This window comes from Cervus canadensis, chromosome 24, assembly GCF_019320065.1.
Source record: "Cervus canadensis isolate Bull #8, Minnesota chromosome 24, ASM1932006v1, whole genome shotgun sequence".
In the NCBI taxonomy this organism is placed as follows: domain Eukaryota; kingdom Metazoa; phylum Chordata; class Mammalia; order Artiodactyla; family Cervidae; genus Cervus; species Cervus canadensis.
Genome location: NC_057409.1, coordinates 15,517,009 through 15,542,573, shown reverse-complemented (window position 1 = coordinate 15,542,573; position 25,565 = coordinate 15,517,009). Strand labels below are relative to the sequence as shown.

Here is a 25,565-nt window from a genome sequence, read left to right as displayed (position 1 = left end):
CTCTTTTTTCATGGATGTCTCAGTGCACCTTGTTAAACCAAATTTGGACTGTGGCCTGTTCATCTGCTTCCAGCCCTGCTGATTGGTTCCAGTTTCCTTGCTCATTAAAGCCAAGATAATTTGGCACCCACCACTCAGGCATCCTCAAGGACCTGGCACCAGGGTAAACCTGGAGGCCAGCTAAGAAGCCTCCGTGATCCAGCACACTTGACTGCCTGATGAGAGGCAGTTGTGGTCCCAGAAAGAGCACTGAAATAGGAGCAGAGCTGGGTTCTTGTCTCATTGTTGCCTCTACTACATCACATAAGTTGGGGCATATCTGCAATCTCTCTGGAAGTCTCTTTCCCCAACTATATATGTGTTTGGACTGGACAGTTTCTCAAGTGTCCTGCAGTTCCAAAATACTGAGTATATGAACAGCTGAAGGAGCAAAACTCCATTTGTGCCTGTTGTTGCAAAAACACAACCTAGCTTTAAAGGTTTTAGCAATAAATGCCTAGAGTTGCATAGGTTACTGTTGCTTTTGCACAAAGGTAGATAGTGTGGCCACAAAATAAGAAGAGCACAGTTCATATTCTAGAGGTGAGCATTAACCTCTCTAGGCCTGTAAATCAGGGATAATAATGCCCAATTGGAAATTGCCTTCCAATTGGAAGATTAGATGAGATCATCCTTGGTACTTAGAACTGTGCCAGAGAAAAAGTAAGTGCTCACTGAAAACTCTTATTAGTATAACAATGGAAAGATTAAAATTGACACAGAATTTTAGTAAGCTTGTGCTGAAATAATAAATACTCAGTTGCTGTTCAGAAGTCAAGGTGGGAACAGAATAGAGAATCCAGACTCAGACCCACATGTATATGATCACTTGGTTTGCAGCAAAGGTGCAAACAAAAAGTGAGGAAAGGGTGGGTCATCATTACCTGGATCAGTTGACTGTCCCTATGGAAAAAAATGAACTTGGACTCCGACTTCGTGCCATACATAAAAATCAAGTTTCATGTGGCTCATAGCGTGAAAGGTAAAACATTAATGCTTCTGGAAGTGTCAGCTCTTCTCTAGAACATTACATAGAAATATAACCTCATGACCTTAGCAAAGATTTACATGAAATACAAAAAGCATTAACTTCAAATACAAAGAGTGGTAAATTAGATTTCATTAAATTTAAGAACTGTTTGTCAAAAGACATCATTAAGATAATGAAAAGGAAAGTCAGAGTGGAGAAAATGTTTGTTTTACATATATTTGTGTGTGTGTATATATATGTTTGTGCGTGTGTATCTAGCAAAAGATTCTTATTGAGAATATGTAGAGTTAAGACACTTTATAAAAGAAGCTAGCCAATGGCCAAAAACATATGAAAAAATGCTTAATATCATTAGTCCACAGGGGAAATGGAAATTAAAACCACAATAAGATATACTATGTTCCTATAAGAATAGTTGACAAATTTTAGAGCTGACAATACCAAATATAATGGGAATATGGATGGATCCATGGATCTAATGGATATGTTAGAACTCTTATACACTGAAAAAGCTGACTTAGAGCTCAACATTCAGAAAACTAAGATCATGACATCTGGTTCCATCACTTAGTAGCAAATAGAAGGGGGAAAAAGTGGAAACGGTGGCTGATTTTATTTTCTTGGGCTCCAAAATCACTGCGGATTGTAACTGTGGCCATGACATTAAAAGACACTTGCCCCTTGAAAGGAAAGCTATGACAGACCTAGAGTCAATTAAAAAGCAGAGATGTTACTTTGCTGACAAAGGTCCATATAGTCTTAGCTGTGGTTTTTCCAGTAGTCACGTACAGACCTGAGAGATGGACCACAAAGAAGGCTGAGCATTGGAGAATTGATGTTTTCGAATTGTGGTGTTAGAGAGGACTCTTAAGAGTCCCTTGGAGTGCAAGGATATCAAAGCAGTCAATCCTAAAGGAAATCAACCCTGAATATTCATTAGAAGGACTGATGCTGAAGCCCCAATACTTTGGCCACCTGATGCGGAGTGGACTTATGGAAAAGACCCAACTCATTGGAAAAGACCCTGATGCTGGGAAAGAGTGGAGGCAAAAGGAGAAGAGGACAGCAGAAGATGAGATAGTTAGATGGCATCACTGACTCAATGGACATGAATTTGAGCAAATCCCAGGAGATAGTGAAGGACAGAGGAGCCTGGTGGGTTGCAGTCCATGGGGTTGCGGAACGTTGGATACGACTTAGCGACTAAACAACAACAACACTGAGCAGGGAAAAAGTTAGGTACAGGTACTTTGAAAAACTGTTGTACAGTATGTAATAGATCTGGATAGATTTATTCTCCATGACCCAGCAGTTTCCTTCTTAAATACCCACAGGAAGGAGTACATGTGATGTGTAGAAGAAAGCTCATAGCAACATTATTTATAATAGCAAAAACTAAAAACAACCCAAGTCTCTATCAACAATAAAATGGATAAACTGTACTATGGAATACTGCATAGCAGTTACATGGAGTAAATTCAGATACAACATGGATAGATCTCAAAAGCACATTGAGCAGAAGAAGCCAAATATACACATACACACAGAATACATACTGTACAAATCCATTTATATAAAGTGCAAAGACAGGCAGAAATGACCTATGGTTATAGATTATAAAGATCAGAAAAGCAGTTATCTTTGGTGGGTATGGAGACTGAGGAGGGCCAAGAGAAGCTTCTGGAATTCTGGTTATGTTCTATTTTTTGAACTAGGGGGAGGTTCAGTTCAGTTCAGTCGCTCAGTCGTGTCCGACTCTTTGCGATCCCATGAACCGCAGCACGCCAGGCCTCCCTGTCCATCACCAACTCCCGGAGTCTACCCAAACCCATGTCCATTGAGTCGGTGATGCCATCCAACCATCTCATCCTCTGGTATCCCCTCCTCCTCCTGCCCTCACTCTTTCCCAGCATCAGGGTCTTTGCAAATGAGTCAGTTCTTCCCATCAGGTGGCCAGAGTATTGGAGTTTCAGCTTCAACATCAGTCCTTCCAATGAACACCCAGGACTGATCTCCTTTAGGATGGACTGGTTGGATCTCTTGCAGTCCAAGGGACTCTCAAGAGTCTTCTCCAACACCACAGTTCAAAAGCATGAATTCTTCGGCACTCAGCTTTCTTTATAGTTCAACTCTCACATCCATACATGACCACTGGAAAAACCATAGCCTTGACTAGACGGACCTTTATTGACAAAGTAATGTCTCTGCTTTTCAATATGCTGTCTAGGTTGGTCATAACTTTCCTCCCAAGGAGTAAGTGTGTTTTCATTTCATGGCTGCAATCACCATCTGCAGTGATTTTGGAGCCCAAAAAAATAAAGTCAGCCACTGTTCCCACTGTTTCCCCATCTATTTCCCATGAAGTGATGGGACCGGATGCCATGATCTTAGTTTTCTGAATGTTGAGCTTCAAGCCAACTTTTTCACTCTCCTCTTTCGCTTTCATCAAGAGACTCTTTAGTTCTTTACTTTTTTTCCATAAGGGTGGTGTCATCTGCATATCTGAGGTTATTGATATTTCTCCCGGCAATCTTGATTCCAGCTTGTGCTTTCTCCAGCCCAGCATTTCTCATGATGTACTCTGCATATAAGTTAAATAAGCAGGGTGACAATATACAGCCTTGACGTACTCTAGGGGGAGGGGTGATTACCTAATTGTGTCTCTTTTATAAAAATTCACTGAGATGTGTACTTAAGGTGTGTATACTTCATGTATTTTATGCCTCAATAAAAGTTTATTTTAAAGAGTAAAGGAGTGCCCCCAAAGTGGAAACAGCCTGAATGTCTAGGAACCAGTGAATAGTTAAATAAATGTGGTGTATCTACATGACAGAATATTATTCAGCCATGGAAAGAAATGAAGTGCTGATGCAGGCTACAACATGAATGAACCTGGAAACCATTATGCTAGATGAAAGACAATCATAAAAGGCTGCACATATCATAAGATTCCAGTTAAGTGAGATGTCCAGAATAGACATATCTACATAGACAGAAAGTCAATTAGTGGTTGCTTGTGGTTAGGAAGGTTTGGAAGAAGCAAAGAGTGACTGAAAACAGGTATGGAGTTTCTTTTTGGGTTGTTGAAATGTTCTAAAATCGATTATGGTAATGGTTGCACAACTCTGAATATACTAAAAACCATTGAATTGAACAATTTGAGGGAATTGTATGTGAATGAAATCTCAAGCTGCTATGAAACCAAAAGCCAAGGGATACCAATAACTGTGGAATGATTAAACCCCTTAGGAAAAGGCTGTCCCATGTAGACCTGTGGCATGATGGTTAAGAACACTGATCCTACAGTCCAACATTGCTCTAATCCTAGCTCTGATGTTTGCTGTGTGGCATCGGGCAAATCATCGCACCTCTCTGAGCCTGAATGTTTTCATCTGTAAAATATGAATATTAATAGTATCTATTCCATAAAACTTTTATGAGGATGATTCATTTATCTGAGAATTATTTGAGTATTTTCTGTTTGCCAGGTCTAATCAGTGATAACTGTTGTTATAGTTGACCAGGAGGTTTTGCATCTGAAGGGTCTTTGCTCCATTTTAGTGATGGGGGTGACAAGTAAATTTAAGAGTGTGTCCTGAGGCCAGGACACGTTTGCCCTATTGTACCACACCAGCATCTATTGCAAAATGCAAAAAAAATGTTCATTTTAGTGACCCTAAGTTATTAATATTGAATTATATTCTGCTATTAAGAAAAGGAAGTATCTAATACATTTATAGAGGTTCCATCCAGAAATATGAAAACTATAAACAGTTGATTATTAAAAGTTTATCATTCAGTTATCTAGAAGATTTAGCTTTTCAGAATATTTTATATGAAAACTGAGTTATAACCACAATTGACATATACCACCAGGCTCCTCGGCCCATGAAATTTTCCAGGCAGGAATACTGGAGCGGGGGGTGCCATTTCTTACTCCAAGGAATCTTCTGGACCCATATCTCTTGAATCTCCTGCATTGACAGGTGGATTCTTTACCACTTTGAACTGAAAAGCCCACAGTTGATATATGGGTATTTCAAAAATAGAAAGTGACTATTGGTCACAGGAGTGCATGACAGGGTTTTTGTTTCAGTGAATATGTGTTGTTCTCATAAAGGAGTCACATTTAGTCATGTTGAAAGTGATACTCTCTTTTACTCAGTCATCTTAAAAATGTATGTTCTGTGAAGTCAATCTATAACCCCTTTTAAACATTACATTGAGAGTGCTTGTAGCCCATAGGCGTTGAAAAAGAAGCAATTACAAGTTAGTCAAATACCTGACACTAAGGGGTGAATCCCGTAAAATACAGGTTAAGAGCTTAGTTTCAGGAGTCTGACCTGCCTGGGCCCAGTGTCCTTATCGTTATCTAAAGAAATCTGTCTCACGGCATTGGGAGCATCGACTGAATTAATACAAATGAGGTGCTCTAACAAGCAGGCAATTGACACACTGTTGTTATGGGAGAACCAGTATGGTGGATTCATATTGTCAATGTGCATAAATTACAGACACAATTTTTGGCTAATTTTTGTGAAGCTTTGGGGAATTAGAAAACCTTTTCTCCTTAATGCAGAGATTAATTCATAAAACTGAGTAATTAGATCTCAAAGGAGCTGATTGGCTATGGTGAAAAAAAATCATGAACCCCAAAAGAGTTCTCCAGAATGAGAGAAGAGCCATGAAAGGGTTTTGTCAGCAGGATATATTAAAAAGATTTTGCAAGCTTTTTATATCTCAGAATTCAAGGTGACTATGAAAGGTGCTTTGGGCTAGCCTGATCGCTCAGTAGGTAAAGAATCTGCCTGCAATGCAGGAGACCCCAGTTTGATTCCTGGGTTGGGAAGATTCCTTGGAGAAGGGAAAGGCTACCCACTCCAGTATTCTGGCCTGGAGAATTCCATGGACTGTATAGTCTGTGGGGTCCCAAAGAGTCGGACACGACTGAGCAACTTTCGCTTTCATGAGAGGTGCTTTACTTTTAACTGAAAGGATGGTTGGGATTGAAGTAAGCAGTTGTCTTAAAAATTTGTGTGTTTGGCTGAGTTGGGTCTTAGTTGCAACACACAGGATCTTTGGTCTTCTAGTTATAGCACGCAGAATATTTAGTTGCGGCCTGTGAACTGTTAATTTGCAGGACTCTATTTCCCCCACCAGGGCTTGAACCTGGGCACCCTGCATTGGGAGTGTGGAACCTTAGTCATTGGAACACCAGGGAAATCCCTGGATTAAGCAGTTGTTGATAACAGTTAACATTTTGTAAATAGTCATTTAAATACACATGGATGTTTATATTTTAAACTTGTTGAGGATTGTTCATCTCTTTAAATTTGTATTTTGAGACACTAGTGATTATGTTTTGTTAATAGCGAGGCTTTTTAAAATAGAAAAATCCATAAGTGAGTGTGCAAACATGCTGAAATTTGGTTTTCAGACTTGTATCTTTGCAAAACCAGTCTGCTGGACTCCTGCAAGCCTCCTTATGCTCTTGCAGGCAAGAGAAATAGGCTCCTCAAGCGGGCCATGCCCACCAAACCTGCAAAGTGCTGACAGAAGCCTGGGAAGTCACCGTTCAGGCATGGGAATGGTTGTTTCCTATTCCGCGGGGGTGGGATAGGCCCAGCTCCTGCTGCTTCATTTACTGAGCACACCTGAGAGCTTGCCTGCAGAGAGCGGAGGTCCACTCTCCTCCAGGACAGGAGGCTCGTGAGGCGCTGCTGGCTCTTCCTGCCTCCTCCCTGGGATGGCCAGTGGCGCTTTCCTCTTGCTGTGTGGTGAGGAGTCAGGAATGGGGGTGGCTGCTGAGGAGGGACCCAGCATTTTGTTAGTGTGTATTTAAAAAAAAAAAAAGAACTGTAAAATAAGTAACCCACTTACATAAAATTTAGAATTTATGTATTAGCAGAAAGAGAAGTCAGGGTCCTGCCCCTCAGAGAAAACAACTCTTACCATCTTGATATATTTCTTTCCAGACATTTTTAAGCTGGTTTGCATTTTTTTTTTTTTTTTTACTTTAGACTTTTCATCTTTATTCTCTTTCCAGCCTTTGGAAGCTAGAAACATGACAAATGTGTATGATGTAGGAAGGAACAGTCCCCATATCCTCAGGCTGCAGAGGTCGTCACTGCGGGCGTTTTTAATTCTGTTCCTCATGAGCGGTAACCCTCTCCTGCCTCTGTTGGCTGGCCTTTCTTTGAAAACTTGTAGCTAGTTTTACTTAACTGGACTTTTCCTTTTTAAACTTTTTTTTTCTTTCCTTGGCTACAACCTCTACAGTTTTTTTTTTTTTGGTTTTTGGATAGGAAATGTTGAACATGCACAAAAGCAGACAGAATAGTATAATGAAACCCCTTGTTCCCCTCTCCCAGCCCCGGCAACCCTGAAACCATGGCCAGTCCACCCCACTCACACCCCACCCACCCCACCCCCACTCCCAGCCCTTACATGGACCTACGAACCTCGTAACTGCCTTTAAGGGTCCTTCTCGGCCCTTCTGACTTCACTCTCATCTGGAAGTGAGGAAGGACCAAGTTCCTGCCCTCCTGCACTCCGAGCTTCTCATGAGCCTGTACTTTCTGTCCCAGGTCTGACCTGGGCTCTCCCCTCTCCTGAAACGCCTGGAAGTTCCCAGACTTTGGGTATGCCAGCCTCCCATGTTCAACTCCTCATTCTCTTCCCTTAATGAAGGAGGCCATCGCTCAAATCATTTGGAAGGGGAAAAGTGGAATTTACTACCTGGGTGTTCCTCTTCCATGCTGTTCGTATAAATTTAAAACTTAGATTCCTGAGAATTAGATTGAACATGACAAAAATTGCTGTGTGGGCAGTTTAGTGAGCACTTGCAGATTGATAGAGCCCTTTGTAATAATGAAGGGGAAAGGTTCTGTAGGCTGCTTCCTTCCAGAAGGTGAGCTCACCAGTTAGGGTGTTTGCAGCTAATGCTTCTCATTAACCCTTTGCTGGATGGCCAAAAGAAAATACAAGAAAGACAGTCCCAGACTCTTCAAATCCTAGCCTTCAGGAGAACCTAAGAAATCATCTTGTACAACCCCCTGCTCATGCACGGGGACCTTACATTGCATTCAGATTTACTAGTCCTAGAATTTTTTGTGTTGCCTCCTTTTAAGCTTTTGAAATATTCTCAAACCATCACCACGTCATGGCCATGGACTTCTGCCATGGCTTGCTGTACCAGTGGTCAACTTTTGCATTTGATTACATAACCAAATACCACACAGAACTGGAAGATGTCAGACTTTGACTTGTCCCTCTTACCTGGCAGCCTAATCAGTGTTTCCACCAGAGTCAGAGGGAATTTGCTTAGCCCAACTAAAAGATGGAGTTGGTTGTGTGACTACACGGTGATCCAGGCCTAGTTGTCCCTAGGAAAGGGAGTTGGTCTCTGAAATTTAGTGGGACCAAACTAAGGTCTTAGTTTAGTTTGGCTTCCCTGGTGGCTCAGATGGTAAAGCGTCTGCCTGCAGTGCAGGAGACCCAGGTTTGATCCCTGAGTTGGGAAGATCCCCTGGAGAAGGAACTGGCAACCCACTCCAGTACTCTTGCCTGGAAAATTCCATGGACAGAGGAGCCTGGTGGGCTACAGTCCATGGGGTTGCAAAGAGTTTGACACGACTGAGCGACTTCACTAAGGTCAGGGCCTGCATTCCGACTGGGTTACTGCCCTAGGGGAGGCCCCTCCCAGCTGGGGATGTCTGGATGGCAGAAAGTCCCTTTCTCTCCATCCTCTCGGTTGGATTACCATTTCTGAGCTTCCAGAACACTTTTTTTTTTTTTTCACTCTCTTAAGACACGTGATTGGGAAAACCGACCACAAGGTCAAGAGAGTGACCCTATCCAGAGCAGCGTGTTCCCGCCACATGGACCAGATGGAAACCAGTCTGCGAGACAGGAAGCCCGACACCTGCAGCATCTGTCACCGTGTCCACTGGGCTGTGCTCCTTTTCACCTGCCTCTGTTTATCACACGTGTCACTGAAGGATTGCTTAACTTTGTTTGCCTGTCAGTGTTGTTCCTGAGAGATCATGATCTCCTTCAGGCCCACTGTTTTCAGTCCGGTCTGACCCTGGGTGCATCAGTAGAACATGGTACGAGGATGAAGGCACTGACAATGCGAGGAAGTGAACGTGGTATTTTCAACTCGTGTCACTTCTCTGCTTAAAACTCCCTGGTGGTTTCCAGTTACACGTGAAATATAATCTAAATGCTTCATCCTGGCCCATCGGGACATCTCTCATTGGTCCTCCTCTCTAGCCTCCTGGCTTCCAGTTCCCTCCTTTCCTATCTTCTTTCTGTTTCTTAGATGCAGCCAGCCACCCCCCACCCCCCACACCCCCAAACCTTTGCTCTGGTTATTTTCCTCCCTGAGGTGCTCTCCACTCTGTCAATACATGACTTCCTTTTATATACACAAATCTCAGTCTGTTTCCTCAGAGACACCTTTCCAAACCAAATCCGAGGTAGGTCCCAGGTGTTCTCATCACTCACTCTGTTTTATTTTCTTCCAAGTCGTTTTTGCTATGGTAAGCAATCTTAGCATTTATTTGTTTGCTTATTGTCTTTCTCTCCCCTTCGAGAGTGTAAGGTCCACAAGAGAAGGACCCTCATCAGTCTTGTTTACTTGTATGTCTCCAGTGCCTAGGAAAAAAACATACCTGTCATATAGTAGGAGCCTAATAAGTATGTGTTAAGTGACTGAGTGAATGAAGGTGGTTATTAGGAGCATGTCTGGGAGGAGGGTATTGAGGATTCTGAAGTGACTTGAAGCCAAGCCACGTGGCTGTTTCACCGAGAGAAGACCCAGGGGCTGCAGACTCATCGGGTAAACATTCCGAGCTGCTGCTGTCCCCCGCGGAGAGCCCCTCCCCACTCCCCCCCCCCCCCACTTGAAGAGATCAGCCACTTCACTCATTATTGAAGGCAGAGTGCTGTCCCTGGAGGAGATGCTGCAGCCCTGTGGGGGGTGGAACTGGGCCACCAGGTGGGCAGGTGTGTTTTAGCTCTGTGGGGGAGATTTGTTTACATCGTCATTGCTGTCTGAGGGTGGAGTGGGCTGCACTCTTAAGTAGCGGTTTCTCAGGCACGTCGGATGTGCAAGTGAAAGGTTGGACACACTCTGGGAAGACCTGGTGTGGGGAGGACTCTGCACAGTTAGACCAGGCAGGGTTTACAATCCCTTTCCCCCCAGAGTGGCGGCGAATCTGCCCTGTGTTTTTATTTTCTTGCATGTGTGCTCAATCATGTCTGACTCTTTTGCAGCCCCATGGACTGTAGCCCACCAGGCTTCTCTGCCCATGGGGTTCTCCCAGCAAGAATACTAGAGTGACTTGCCATTTCCTTCTCCACGTCTCTTCCCGACCCAGGGATCAAACCCACGTCTCTTGCATCTCCTGAAATGGCAGGCAGAGTCTTTACCACTAGTGCCACCTCATGTACCAGCCATGCACTCTATCTTTTCCTTGTTCTTTGTGCTGATTACAGAGGATGAGGGAGATACCTAAGTCAGGATCTCCTTCCAGTGGGGACGGGGGCTGCAGGGAGGGTGTAAGATGCCGTAGGAGACACCAGAGTTGGGAGGGGGGTAACCTGGTCTAGGTCAGTGGGAAAGCCTGCAGAGGGAGTGGGTTTTACACAGGGGTCTGCAGGACTGGTGGGGGTCATCAGGAAAAGAAACAGAACGCCCTGAAAGGGAGGTGATGAGTTTGAACAGTTTAAGAAGTTCCATGACAGTTCCTGGTACTCAAGGGCTTAGGGCCAGGAAAGTTGAACGTGCTCAAGGCAGACCCACATGATAACAGATTTTGTCACGCTTACTGCTTTGTGATGCAGTGACAGCACAGCATACAGAGAGGGGAGTGGAAGAAACAAGCCAAAGGGCAGAACGCTGGCAGGAGCCAGGCTAGTAAGACCTTAGAAGCCAGGACTGGGCTGCACGCTCAGGGGTGTGGGGGCCTGCAAGGTTTGTGCAGGGGGTAAAGGTGAACGCCGGTGACCCACATCTGGAAGGCCCTGGTCTCACTCCTGGTAAGGGACACCTGGTACTTTCCCATCTGTAACAGGCTTGACCTTTTCAAGTACTTAGGACAGTCACTCTGCCACTGCTAAAGATGACTGCAGACCAGTAGTGTGGAAAAGAATGGTTCGATCTCAGGGACTTGTAATTGAATAGGACTGGAGTTGATGGCTTAGAGGTGGTTCTGTAGTCAGTCCCTGTGATGAGAGGCTAAAGAGGTGGCTGTGGGAGCAGGGATGTGGCTGTGAGCAGCACCGGAAAAAGTCCCTGACGGGACTGCTGAATCCAGAGCCAAGAATGTGGCTTCTGCTCAATGAGAAGAGACAGGGAGGGACTTCCAGCTGTGACCCAGAGATGGAAACGTGGGCTGTGTTGGCTCGTCCTGGAGTTACCGCGTCAGTGGTTGCTGGCAGGGGCGGTCATAAAAGGGAGCAGAGGTTCTGGATCTGACCCAGTTTTGAATCCAGGGTTTATTGCGTTACTAGCCAGGTAACCTTGGACAAGTGACCTGGAACCTTTCTGAGCCTCAGATGACTCATCTGTGAAACACGGTTTATATGGCTATTGTCAAAACTACATGAATGTGTGTGGAGCCCCTGGCACAAAATAGATATTAAGTAAATGGTCACCGCTATCCTTATCATTTTTATGATCATCATTTCAACATTACGTTCATGTAGTTGTTCTAGATTACAAAACACTTTCACATGTTCTCAGTGAAGTAGAAACAGATTTGAGCTCAACTCGCTCCCACAGAATGAGTTTTTGCAACCTTCCCCTGCCATAGCCCTGGTCACCCATACTGTCACCACATTAGCGTGTCTGCCAACCCCATTAGACTGTGGGCGCCTTAAACAGAGGGATTCTCTTACAGATGCCCAGTGCTGGAATAATCCTGTGGCTCCATTTCCGTGTATCCTGGGTCTGTGTAAGGAAGCCCTTGCTCATGACCAGAGCTCCTCAGAAATAGAGCAAGTGGCTTCAAGATGTGAGCTCCCCACTCTGGAGGGTTTGTCACGGGCTGCCTGACAGGGACATGTTGGGATGTGGCTGAACTCACTGGGAGGCCAGCTTAGAAGAGAAGGTCCTTAAGCCCCTGCCTCATGTTCTGTTAGCATTTTCAGTGGGTGGAGCGGCTCTGGTGTTCACTCAAGTTCATCCAAAGGGGCAGTCGTGGAAGTCTGGGAGCCCTGTGCACAGTGAGCCACACGGGGCTGGCCTTGGGAACTCTTCCATCCTCTGCTTCTGCAGCTCTTCAGAACTCTCAGGACTCACCTTAGCCCCAGCAGATGAAAGTTTTTAATGTAAAAAAAAAAAAATTAAGGAATACTTTTATATGGAAGACAGTACTTTTTGAAACGTCAAATTGGTCCTAGATGTTTTGGCAGCATATGCTACATAACCTTTTGGATTTATATTTTCTCTTTCATAGAACAAAAACTCAAGAGTTCTGCAAGTTCACATTATGTAAATATATGTGATAAAATATTTACTTAGGGTTTCCATAAAAAAAGGTCCAAAGGAGAGAATAAGAGAGCTCCTCTTTGCTGGTTTTAGAGACTCTTCTGGGAATCCCGAGAGAAATTTAAGCCTCTCAAATCTGTTTTGGTTGGCCCCCCGCATGTTTTATCTCCTGTAATGAGCTCTTTGTCAGTTTGTCAATTTTGACTAAGGACAGAAAGTTCATGTGTAGTAATAGCACACAGGCTGAATTTAAAATTATGGTTTGTATCATGATGTAATAATCCTCTCTCTCTTCCTTTAGTCAATATTTACCTGGTAGGCCAGTATATTACAACTCTGACTTCAAAAGAAGACACTTTATTTTACCTTCTCCCAGTGTTGGTTTTAGATACTGGTAATACGGAAATTGGGAGTTGAGCCGTCTGAGACGCTTGGCCACATTCTCTCTCGGCTGAATTCCTCGATCTTTGCAGGCAGATCTCTCTGCTCCTGGTGACCCAACAACACAGCTGCGAAGCTCACACAGGGAAGCGGCTGAACTTTGAGCCACACTGGTTTTCCTCAGCCGTCCAGACAGCCCCTTCCTCTGTGGGAAATAGGCCTGTTCTGTGATTCCCATAGCGGCCAATATTTCTTAGATGGACTTGGGTTTCCCCTAAAGTATTAATGTTACAGGACTGGGTGGAAAAACCTGATGCTGCCCTGTAGGAGGGTGGGCCCCGAGTGTGAGACAGATGAGAGTGGGGAATCTTAAATTCTTTTCTTTCCCTGAACCTCTTATTTAAACCACCCCAAGTTTAAACACTTTTCCATTATGAAAAATTGAAAGAAAAATCCTCCCCCAGTGAAGAAGAAATAAGGGAACAGTAAATAGCTACAACAGCAAGGAGATCAAACCCTTCAATCCTAAAGGAAATCAACCTAAATATTCATTGGAAGGATCGATGCTGAAGCTGAAGCTCCAATACTTTGGCCACCTGCTGCAAAGAACTGACTCATTGGAAAAGACCCTGATGCTGGGAAGGATTGAAGGCAGGAGGAGAAGGGGACGGCAGAGGATGAGATGGTTGGATGGCATCACCGACTCGAAGAACATGAGTTTGAGCAAGCTCTGGGAGTTGGTGATGGACAGGGAGGCCTGGCGTGTTGCAGCCCATGGGGTCACAAAGAGTTGGACACGACTGAACTGAACTGAAATAGCTACACAGTTTGCAGCTAAAATGTGAGATACCTTAAGACTGATTATCCAGGTAAAGCAGAAGAAAAAGTGGTGACATGTTAGTGAGCTCCTCTGAGTCAGCTTGGCTACAGGCATGGTTATTTTAGTGAGTCGTAAGCAAAAGCAAATTGATCAACATGTGAACTTCCAAGTCTACAGGTAGGCTGGTTTCATGTTCAGCTGTGCCCTCAAGTTCAAACAAGGCCATCGTGCGTCTCCCTGTGATTCTCAGCCCTCTTGTTTTCTCTCTCGGCATAATTATGGAGCAAAGATGTTTCCTTGACAGCTTCAGACTTATTGTCCAGAGTCTGGGGAGAGAGGGACCCTCTTTTCTGAAGTCCATATCAACCCCTGAAAACAGGCTCAGACAGAGAATAGACTTATGGACATGGGGAGAGGGGAGGAGAGGGGGAGATGTATGGAAAGAGTAACATGGAAACTTACATGACCATATGTAACATAGATAGCCAACGGGATTTGCTGTATGGCTCAGGAAACTCAAACAGGGGCTCTGTATCAACCTAGACGGGAGGAATGGGGAGGGAGAAGGGAGGGAGTTTCAAAAGGGAAGGTATATATGTATACCTATGGCTGATTCATGTTGAGGTTTGACAGAAAATGGCAGAATTCTGTAAAGCAATTATCCGTCAAAAAAATTAATTAAAAAAAAAACAGGCTCAGAGTAAATCTACTTGGGTCACATGCCTATGCCTAGACCAGTCACTATGAACCGGAATGGGGTTTAGTGGAATTCCATCAAGCACATATTTAAATGATAAGCAGTTCCCCTCTGTGCTTGTATCATCGGTGTGCTTCTGTCTGCCCATGCTGCTCACTGTCTCCAAGCCAAGGGACATTTCACAGGTGTGCTCTTTTTCATATTCTGTCCATTCTCTGCATTTTCACGTGTCCATGTTGGTGTGTATGTGTATAATCACATATACTATATCTGATAGATGATGTAGGGGATGTTCAAGAGTAAATCCTAAATGTATACCCTAACTAGCCAAGCTCACTTTGATGCAGTTCCCACCAGCCTGAGTCCTCGGACTAGGACTCTGGTAGAACTGATAGAGCAGGCAGGACCTGCTGAAAAAGCAACTCCTCCAGGAAGGGAACAGGCAATTCTAAAAGGGAAAGAAAGTAGGTCTTTTACCAGAACAGGAAAGACAACAGGCCAACACACTAATTGTTGATTCATTCACTCAGGAAGTATTTATTGAGTGCCTACTATGTCAGGGACTTTCCTGGTGGCTCAGATGGTAAAATCGTCTGCCTACAATGTGGGAGACCCAGGTTTGATCCCTGGGTCAGGAAGATCCCCTGGAGAAGGAAATGGCAACCCACTCCAGTACTCTTGTCTGGAAAATCCCATGGACAAAGGAGCGTGGTAGGCTATAGTTCACGGGGTTGCAAAGAGTAGGACTTGACTGAGTGACTTCCCTTTCACTTTCACCATGTCAGGCATTCTTCTAGGCACTGGGCCTGCAGCCCTGGACTTGACACTAAAGGCACTGCCTTATTGGAGCCTTCACTGTAGGGGCAGACGATGAACACAGGAGCCAGTAAGGATGTGCTGTGGTGTCTGGGAGTGATGATAGCTCTGAAAAGAAGACCACAATAAGCATCTTCAGCTATGGGTTAGGTACTGTAGCAGTGCAGGTGGGGGAAATCAGGTCAGAGCATCTCGTCTTGTTCTGGGATTCTGTCTCCATCGACCCTTACATGGTAAGAAGGATTTTGGTGGGCAAATCCTGTTGCAATTATTATCCCAAGTGTAAGAAAAAGCATGAGCCAAGCAAGCATCCGTATGAAATGAGGTAAGATACATTCTGGGAATGGGAAGAGGTTTCCCACGACGTCTGCGTAGAGAGTGCGTGGAAGATGAGCTGTAAGGCTGGCAAGGTGGATTGAGGCGAGCCTGTGCAAGGGCATGAGTAAGAGGCTCGACATCACTGGACCTGTGGTTCCGACAGGTATTAGCAGCAGTGTGGAGGGTGGGGTGGGGGGAAGGGTGAAATCAGGTAGAAAGGCCAGCCCTGGGGCTGAGTGAAGGCTGGCATAGACCGAAGGGGCAGTGCTTTCAGAGGCTTTAGGGCCTAATTCCTTCTGGTGAGCTGAAAGGATTCATTCATCATCCAAAGTGAGTCTTCTTCTGCAAGTGTACTGATGTTTATTCAAAGACAAAGAAAACTTTAGCAGTGATAAACATCTTGTAAAAATGGTTAGTGTTGTCTATTCAGGATAAAAAAAAAATCTCATCTGTTGGACTCCAGTGAGGAAAGTAACCCTAGCGCACACCCCAGAGGGTCGGTGGAGAGCCTGAAGGCGGCAGCCTGGGCTCCACGCCTCCTGACCTCGGAGAGCAACCTGCCTTCTCGGAGTAGATTCCCAGGAGGGATCACCCTGACCTTCGGTTCCAGGCTGATCAACCTTCTTGTGCATTTACAGGCAACTTTGAAGTGGGCGTGCACATTGCTGATGTCAGTTACTTTGTTCCTGAAGGATCCAGTCTGGATAAAGTGGCTGCTGAGAGAGCTACGAGTGTCTACTTGGTTCAGAAGGTAAAAATCAGTCTCTAGTTTCTTGGGTTGAAAAACGTGCTTCTATTATGTTATCTTCCTTTGTTTGTTTGTCCTTAAAAAAATCATGAGGAACAGCTCCTGTGTGCTCTGCTCACTCTGGAAATGCCCCACCACTGGGGTCCCAGGAGCCTGAGCCCGTGCTCGTATCATGAGTGGGCCATGGCCATAGGACTTAGCCTAGGATGTCTAGTATTTACCAAGTTCCTCTTACATGCCCAACTTGTCTACCCCAATCACTGACCCCCCTCAGAAGGGAAAGGACAAATATTAACTCAGGTGGACCACAGACCTAAAGGGAAGGACTCGTGTCATCCTGGCAACGTGAAGGGTGGCAGTGGATCTTTTTAAGAGGCAGTACTCTAGTGGGTTGTTTTTTACTTGGTAGAGACCTTAAAACTGTCACTGATGATTTCATGTCAGTTTTCCTGCATGGCCCTGTGGCACCACCGTGCCCACCGCCTCCCCATCACATCATTTCCAAGATTATGCCATCTGCCAAGGGTGTATTCAGACACAAAGACAGAGGAGCCACATTCCAAACGCGTTATTGGCGTGGGGCCCAAGGCCTGTAAGTTCGCCCCGCTATTATAGTATACATTCCTTTCAAGTCTGAAACCAAGGCTCTGTACAAATAGAGGCATTAGCTGTGTCACTGGTTTCTTAGCTTCTCTCTCTTGTCTCTGGAGCCCACTTTGGCCAGAGTTGCTGCAGCTTCAACATGGCTGTCATCCGAGGTTGTCACCTTGGATGATGGTGATATTATATACTCTATCATTCCTCAGTCCCAGGGCCTTCTGGAGCTATGCTCTGAGGCCCGAGCACCTCAGCCATACCTGGCAGCATGTGTGGCATATGAACAATAGACTTTCAGACATGTCCCTGGCCAGGTTCCAATAAGCCATGTCATTTGGCCTGTGAGTGCCCCAGCCGTCTGCTAGCAGTAAGAATCTCTGCTGGGCAGAAGGGTTGTTACGTAGTAGAATCCTCATTCATTTCCCCAACCCAGTCCTGTACAGTCCAGCACTCCAATCCCCTTACTCACATGGTCTTGGATAACTTATACCAGCAGTCTCCATGCCAACCCCTAGAGGGGTACATTCTAGAATCCCTGGACTCCAGTTTTAGCACGTGCCTGTGTTGTGCCCACAAAGGTGCTGGCAGTTCTAGAACAGGAGTCCTCAGGGACAATCCAAAATTTCCTAGGATGTCTAATATTTACCAAGTTCCTCTCACATGTCCAGCTTGTCCACCCCAATCACTGACACCCTCAGAAGGGAAAGGACAAAAATTAACTCAAATGGACCACAGACCTAAATATGAAATGTGAAACTATAAAACTCCTACAAGATAACACTGGAGAAGACTTAGATGCCCTTAGTTTGGCAATGACCTTTTTGATGCAATACCAAAGGCACACCTCTGAAAGAAAGAATCGATAAGCTAGGCTTAATTAAAACTAAAAATCTATGCTCAGCAAAAGACACTGTCAAGAAAATTGGACATCTGGTTTCTTCAGGTGTTCAACTTTGCCTGCCATTTATACTAGGTGCTCAGAACCACCATGTAGGTGTTTTCTGCTGTTCCAGATATGAGAATACTGAAAGAGAGGGGGATGGAGTTGATTATTGAGCTGTGAAATTCTGGGTCAGATGCTGCATAATCATTCAGACTCAGTTAAAATTAACAGTGTGTTATCAGTGACAGGTAACCTCTAGGCATAGTGATACTAAAAGACCCAGAACCTTCAGTCACCCCTCAGTGGGAATGGAAAGCTGTATCCTCATCTGAACAGGAGGTGTTCTACCCCAAAGACTTAGCTTATGTCCAAGCATCCACGCCCCTCTCTGGCCTCTGTGGTCTGTTCAAACCTAAATGCGATGTTTGAGGACTTCTGTGTGACCCCCATCCCACACGATGTCTATGACACCTGTGCCCAAGCCATGGGCAGGTATAGGTGGCTTAAGAGAATGCAGCCCGAATGCGCTACCCACACAATTCACTGAACATCAGCACGTGAGGCTTGCCGCCTGACCTCCCCTCCCGTGGCTGTGAAACCTGAGCCATCACCATTCCATTTCTATCCATGTGAATGGACAGTGCTGGCCCTCAGTGTGTGTCTGTGTCTTTGGAGGGTCTACTCAACATTTTTCAAGTTCATATTCCATTCGATGTTCACTCACAACCAAATAAGACCTATCAACTGGGACCAGAAGAAGTATTGTAATTGTGACACCCATTTCTACTGATGACATTCCTTGCCCACAGTTTCCTCATGCCTTTATTCAATATCCTCATTCATAGTAGCCTCAATTTCTGAGCTTCCCCAGTATAGGGTAGCCCACTAGTACCTAAGGAGCCATGAGTTACTTTGGAGGATATTGCATTTCTGATAGGCTGACCTGGAGTGAGAAATATATCAAGTCTGGGTCTCATAAGGCATACATTCAGAGTTATGGACCGAATGTTTGTTTCCCCCTCAAACTCGTGTGTTGAAATCCTAATCCCTAATGTGATGATCTTAGGAGGTGGGGCCTTTGGGAGGTGATTGGGCCATCAGGGTGTAGTCCTCATGAATGAGATTAGTACCCTTATAGGAAGAGAGCCCAGAGAGCTTTCTCATCACCATTTGAGGATCCTGCAGGAAGGTGTCATCCCTGAACCAGGAAACGGGTCCTCACTAGACATTGAATCTGCTATCACCTTGATCTTAGATGTCCCAACCCCCAGAACAGTGAGAAATTAGTGTGTTGTTTAAGCCACCCGGTCTGTGATATTTTTATTATAGCAATCTGAATGTGATAAGATAGGCAGAATCTTTTAAAGTTGAATGTATAAATATACTTTGTGGCCTGACAGTTTTACTTCTAGTTACATACTTAACAGAAATGCACGCATGTGTTAGAAGGAAAATGTATGAGAGTATTTGTAGCAATGCTATTAAAAGTAGCCGAAAAACTAGAAACTATTCAGTACCATCAGCTGGAGGATGAACAGATAAATGTGTGGTGTAGGCACTCAGTGGGCTGCTGCGCAGTGTGAGAGTGAATGAATGACGGCTCCACACGCAGACACAGCGGGGAGAGGAACCAGACCGCAGAGCACACCCTATGTGAGTCCGTTTACGTAAAGTTCAAAACAAGCAAAGCAAGAAGTCAGGACAGTGATGGTGCTCAGCCGCTTCAGTCGTGTCCAACTCTTTGTGACCCCATGGACCTCAGCCCGCCAGCTTCGTCTGTCCACAGGGTTCTCCAGGCAAGAGTACTGGAGTGGGTTACCATGCCCTTCTCCGCAAGATAGTGATTACCCTTGAGGAAGGGGGCCCATCTGGTGGGGACGTCTTATGATTCTTGGTCTGGGCCTGTGAGTGTTCAGTTTGTGAAAATGCTTCAAGCTCTTCCTTATGAATTGTGCATGGGTGTGTGTGTGTGTGTGTTGAAATCTTTTCTCTTCTGAAGCTTGTTGGGGTGACTTTCAGCATTCCACTCTGGCTCCTTTTAGTGTATGCAAGCAGCCTACTCAGGCAAAGGAACCAACCTCAAAATCCAAGACCCCCACTCAGACTTGGTCCTCCTGAGAACACAGCTCTGATGTTTGTACCTTGACAACACTTACCATAACCTCAGGTTGGAGACATCCCGTCTACGTCTCCTGCCCAGAAATGCAGTAGGCTCAATCTAGCCTTTGTTTGGCCCAGAGCCTTACTTAGGGAAGGGAGATGAGACTTTAAAACCCCTTTTATCTGCAAAAACTATAACGTTGTGATGGAAAGAGAAATAGAGGTAGCAGTCAGACTCCATGAAGTGAATAAATGTGAAATGTTCTTCCCCTATAGATTCAAATGTTTAAGAAATTTCAACCCAACTAGAAGTTCTTATTCCAAGCAGATGGCTTTCTCTTATCTAGCAGCCGCACTCTCCTTTTTATAGCCAGGAATTACATTTCAAATTCAGAAAATGAAAATTGAGTTAAGTAACTAATCAGCCTGTTTCCTTTGCTCTTCTCTTTCCTTTGGTTTTGTGACTGTCACCATTCTAGCATTTCTCTCTGGGACTGCAGAGTTGGGGCTTTTTGACCCTGAAAGGCCAGGAACTGAGTGGAGGGAGGACCTGGTGCTCCCGAGTAGCAAGCAGCTCCTGCTGCCGGGCCCTGCCCCCAAGCTTGGCATTCGTGAGTGGTGCCGGCCCGAAGCCTTGGGCAGCAGCAGCTGTGTGTTCTGATTCCTTTGAACCACTGCTCTGACCTTTCTTCCTACTCATTTGTGTTTCTTAAAGGACTGTGTCCAGGAACTTTTCTGCTGTTTTCACTTGACTTTGCCTATAAAAGTCTGCTTCAAAGCTGCTGCTCTCCCCACCCCCCACCCAGGTTCCCTCTGTCTCATTTGGCAGAATCGTTTCTCTCTCTCTCTCTGTCTCTTGTTCATCAGACGGGGGCGGAGTGTGTGTGTGTTGGGGGGTGGCGGGGCGGGGATGCCCGTTGATTTCTCATCTGTAGGGAAGGTGGCATCAGTCTCTTTTCATTCTGCGTTACTCACCTATGAGTAACTGACGTCAGCATTATAGTCTAAGCTTGATTTGGGAGGTTCTCCCATAGGTTAGGATAGTAGACAGTGAAACAGATCTTGTGTCCAGATACCATGTTACTGTCCAGATTAGCATCATGCATGTGCATTCTAAGTTGCTTCAGTTGTGTCTGACTCTTTGTGACCCTATGGCCCTGTAGCCTGCCAGGCTCCATGGGGAGTCCATGGGGATTTTCCAGGCAAGAATACTGAAGTGGGTTGCCACACCCTCCTTTAGAGGATCTTCCCGACCCAGGGATCAAACCCATGTCTCTTATGTCTCCTGCATTGGCAGGTGGATTCTTTACCACTGGCGCCACCTGGGAAGCCCCAAATATCATCTTACTATGTTATACATGAAATTCTTTTTGTTGGAATTTTACTCACACTAATACATATTTAGTTACTCCTTAACATTAGGGTGCACTTAGAAGAAAAGATAAATTTGTTTATTGTATTTAAATCCTGTGAAAAAGCACTCTTTTTGACAAAAGGTAGATATCTGTTAGGATAGGGGACACCTGTCTACCTCAGCTTAGTCTTGTCCTGCTCAGAAGGATATGACATCTAGTTACTTAATATCCCCAAGCTATCTTCTCTGAGAGAGAAATAATAAGGTAATAATAGAATTTAAGATAATGTTTAAAAAATAAATGAATAAGTTTTTAAAATAAAACCTAAACAGTTGAAACCTAAACCTAAATTTTCTGCCTGTTGGCTCAAGTACTTGTGTTATTTTAGGTGTGAAACAGCTCAAATGAAAGTTTGCCCATAAATCTCTACGATATTTTATTGGTACTGCTTTATAATAGAGATCAAAGATGGGGATTGGAAGCCCGTCTTAATATGGAGTCCAAAGAGTTTTAAGATGTTCCTTTATGACCCCAGCAGGTTGTCAGAGTGTTGATGTTTTGTTAATGTCAAACTGTGGAGCAAAGAGTTGATCAAATTCAGAATTCACGGAAGTGTTGATATGAAAAAGAAAACTCTTTAAGCAGAGATGTTGGCTGGCAGATGAATTATCTCTTTGTTGTAAGTCATTTCAGCCTGTGAGTGGGGAGCTAGCTGAATGTACTTTATCATTAAAACCTCGAAGTCCTCAGAGAACAGGAGGAAAAACTCACCAAGTTCTCAGGCTCGGATAGCCAGTGGGTACTGCAGATGGGAGGGAGTTTTGGGAGCCGGCAGAGGCCTGGGCAAAAGGGGCAGAAGAGGGCCCTGAAGCCTGCCCCCACCCTCTGGCGCTGGAGAACCCCCAGTGGGTGTTGCCGCCTGGCCCCTGTGAGCTGTCGTGACCCCGTATCGCGGCTAGTCCCTCCTGTTCCTTTTTTCCTAGATGATTGATTCTTCCCCCTCTGTGGCCCTTTCCGCTGGTCACAGGGCTGTCCTGGCTAACCTGTTGCTGAACTTGGCCAGCCTGCCCGCTGTGGCTTTAGCAGATGTTTCTGCTCTGTGAGGCTAACAGAAGATTTTATAGTCTTGATGGTACCCCCACCCAGCTGCCTTGGGCAATTTACCTAAATGATCAATTTCTCTCCACTCTCCTAAGCCCTGGTCCACAATGCTTAGAAAGTCAGCATAGGATCTTCAGTGTCCTTTTTTCCTGTGACTGGCTTTTAAGATCTGCCTTGACCCAGCTTTGATTCTGGCCCTGAAACAGGCGTAAGAAGACTTAGCACCCTTTAAGCCCCTTTCCTTTTCTGCTGCCTGAAGTGTCACCAGTTAGCATTTATTGAGTACTAGCTGTGTACCAGGTCTGTAAAGACAAGAGAGAGGCTGATCTTGTCCTGGGGTAGTCAGGGGAAGTAGGCAGGGAACAGTGACAATACCCTGGACTACCTGTGGGTACAGAAGTGCTCTGTGGTGAGGAAGCATCAGAGGAGAGAGAAACTGTCTCTCCCTGGATTGGTGGTGGCAGAAGAGCCCTTTTCAAGAGCCAGGAAGACTTCATCAGTTGATTTTTGAGCATGTTTCAAATTGTGAGTAGAAAATTCCTTGGTAGACAAAAGTGGTTGGAGAGAGCATCTCAATTAGAGTTTAGAGAATGCATGGAACATCCAAGGAACAGTATATAGTTTGGAATTGCTGGGGTATGAACTGCAGGGGGAGCCAAGAGATGACGTTTCAAAGGCAGACCAGGGAGCTTGGGTTTCATCTTGAGGTCAAGCAAGGAAGTGACATCGTCTCCTTTGACTAAGATAGAAAATCACCTTAGCCACTGTGTGGTTGAGGAACAGTGAGACCAGAGCAGAAAGGTACTTATCTGTACTAGGGCCCCTCCCCTCAGTCATGGGCCCTTGAGGCTTTGAGTAACCACCCCAAAACAGAGAGAGATCTTTGCTCACAGAATCATTGGCAAGTTGAGCACCGTGGTGGTGTCCAACTGGACCCCAGAGAATAGAGCAGTAGATGTCTTCAGCCTGGTGGTTGAGGAACATCCTGAACAAGGGGCATTCACATCCACCCCCAGACTCATCTCCTCCCAATCTATCAATCACATTCCATGGCAGACCAGGGCCAGTTACGTGGGAGAGGTTAGCATCCCTTGTCAGCTCTGCTGTCTCTTTGGAGATGCGTTCTGGGCCCTCTGCCGGCTTCCTCTTGAGAGCTCCTGGCTGCTGAACATGGAGGGTACAGGCTCGTACTGAAGACCTTTTGGCCTTCATGATGATGTTTGGTCCTTTGCTCATTAGTGGGACGAGCAGAAAAATAAAATTTCTGAATTCAGCTCATCAGCCATTGGGGGAGATAAAGACAATGCATCCCAATGTAAATAGGATTGCAGATTATCACTGGGTGGAATTTAGTAAGAAGATTTGAAAGTCTGGAAAATGATACGGAAATCTTACCCAGAGTAATTTCAACTCTCGAACTCTGCTGCTGGTTTAGGACACTTAGGATATGTCCCAAGACAGACGAAGGTTCCACACTTGAACAGCAGAAGAGGGAGAGGAAAAGACTCCTTAGAGAGATTTCCAATGCACAACCTGTGGGACTTGGAGCTGATTGGGTGGAGTAGGGGAGGGAGGGGGGGGAACCCGCTCCTCACGGTGATTTTCTCCATCACCGCTCAGCCAGGACCTGCGCAAGACTGTCAGAGGGCTTGTGGGTCTGTAGATTTGGGACAGGGAAAGTGAGAGCATTTGAGAACTTAGAAGGAACTCTCCACATGGGCCACACTGAGTAATGAAACTAAAAAAGACACTGGGGAAAACTCTCCAGGGATGAGGGATGCCTATGCATTCGCAAGATGCTGGTGACGGTCAGCGGTTTTTCACCTGCTTGAGAACTCACTTTTCTTTTCCAGTTAGACATTGTGTTCTGTACTTAGCACCCTACCCCAGGGGCTCTCCAGGACCGCGGCAGGTCTCAAGTAGCCAACAAGTGTGGGGACCACTATGCCGTCTAGGCGAGTCTCCCCTGAAATAACAGAACTGCTGTGTGCAGAAGCCACTTTTCAGAGTGGCTCTCTGTCTCTCAGCCTCCCTCCCACAGGGATCCCTGGTGTGCTGTGCACTTCACACATGTGCCATGTGTCACGGGGCAGTCCCAGTGACACCAGCAGAGAACGGGCCCAGTTTATGAGAGGCCCTGACACGCCAAACCATAGATGTAATTGTGACAACTTCATTCCTTTTCTTCTGGGAAATAACTATCTACTTACAAAACTGTATGGACATAAAGATTGTTTTCTCAGAAGTCCATCTGAATCCTGCCCTAAGATCTAGTGAAAGCTTATTGAAAGGAAATACCCTTTAAAAATTAGGCATAATTATACTACCCCAAAAGTTTTAATGTTTAGCTTGTTTTCATCTGTGTAAGACATAGGATATCAAGCAGTGTTTATAACCTTGGGCAGCTGCTGAGTGTACCAATACTTTTTAAGAGAGAATAGCCAAAACAGTTTAATAACAACAACAATAATAATAATAATGTGTGCTCAGTTGTGTTCAACCCTTTGCATCTCCAGGGACAGTAGTCTACCAGGCCCCTCTGTCCATGGGGTTTTCCAGGCAAGAATACTGGATTGGGTTGCCATTTCCTTCTCCAGGGAATCTTTCCGACCCTGGGATCCAACCCTGGCCTCCTGCACTGGCAAGTGGATTCTTTACTACTAGCACCACCTGGGAAGCAGGCTTATCATATACTTAAAATACTAGCTGCCTATCAACTTGTTAAGTACAGATGTTTAAGTGGAAGTTTACTATGTATTTCATAGAATGTTTCATGTGATAATGATAAACAGTTTACATAGAAAAAAATAGGTGGTTTGTTTTCTGGTCGAAAGTCAGTCATTCATTTATAAACTGAAAGTGCCTGCTGTGTGTCAAAGCACTGGACAGAGAGACAGAAACAGTACAGTCCTCATTCCTGAAGATTCCGTGGTCTATTGGAGCGGAGAGTCACATAAAGGAGCAATTAGGCTGAGAGCAAGAGTTGTAGATCGGTCATGAGAGCGCAGGGGGATACAATGAGTGACAGTTTATAACCACCTCAAGTCCTTTTGGAAAGAACAGGAGCAGGTAGGAGGGAGTTATAAAACACAGTGCCTAGTCCCCCTGGGGGAATCTGAATAACTGTTTCAGAGATGCTGATGAGCTGAATCTTAAAGGATGTACAAAAAGTTGGCCAGATGCGAAACTCTCAGAAAGGTGCTCCAGAAAGAGGGAACCACA

At 45.1% G+C, this 25,565-nt stretch overlaps 1 protein-coding gene across 4 annotated transcripts in view; it reads left to right on the top strand.

Moving 5' to 3' along the window:
* The window catches only part of DIS3L2 (DIS3 like 3'-5' exoribonuclease 2), a 354,056-nt gene that overhangs the window by 217,003 nt on the left and 111,488 nt on the right, over positions 1-25,565 (top strand). For all 4 annotated transcript variants that reach the window (XM_043445967.1, XM_043445970.1, XM_043445968.1 and 1 more), the window contains exon 11: positions 16,198-16,310. In XM_043445967.1, the coding sequence (XP_043301902.1) occupies positions 16,198-16,310 (113 nt within the window). The remainder of the gene's footprint in view (positions 1-16,197; positions 16,311-25,565) is intronic.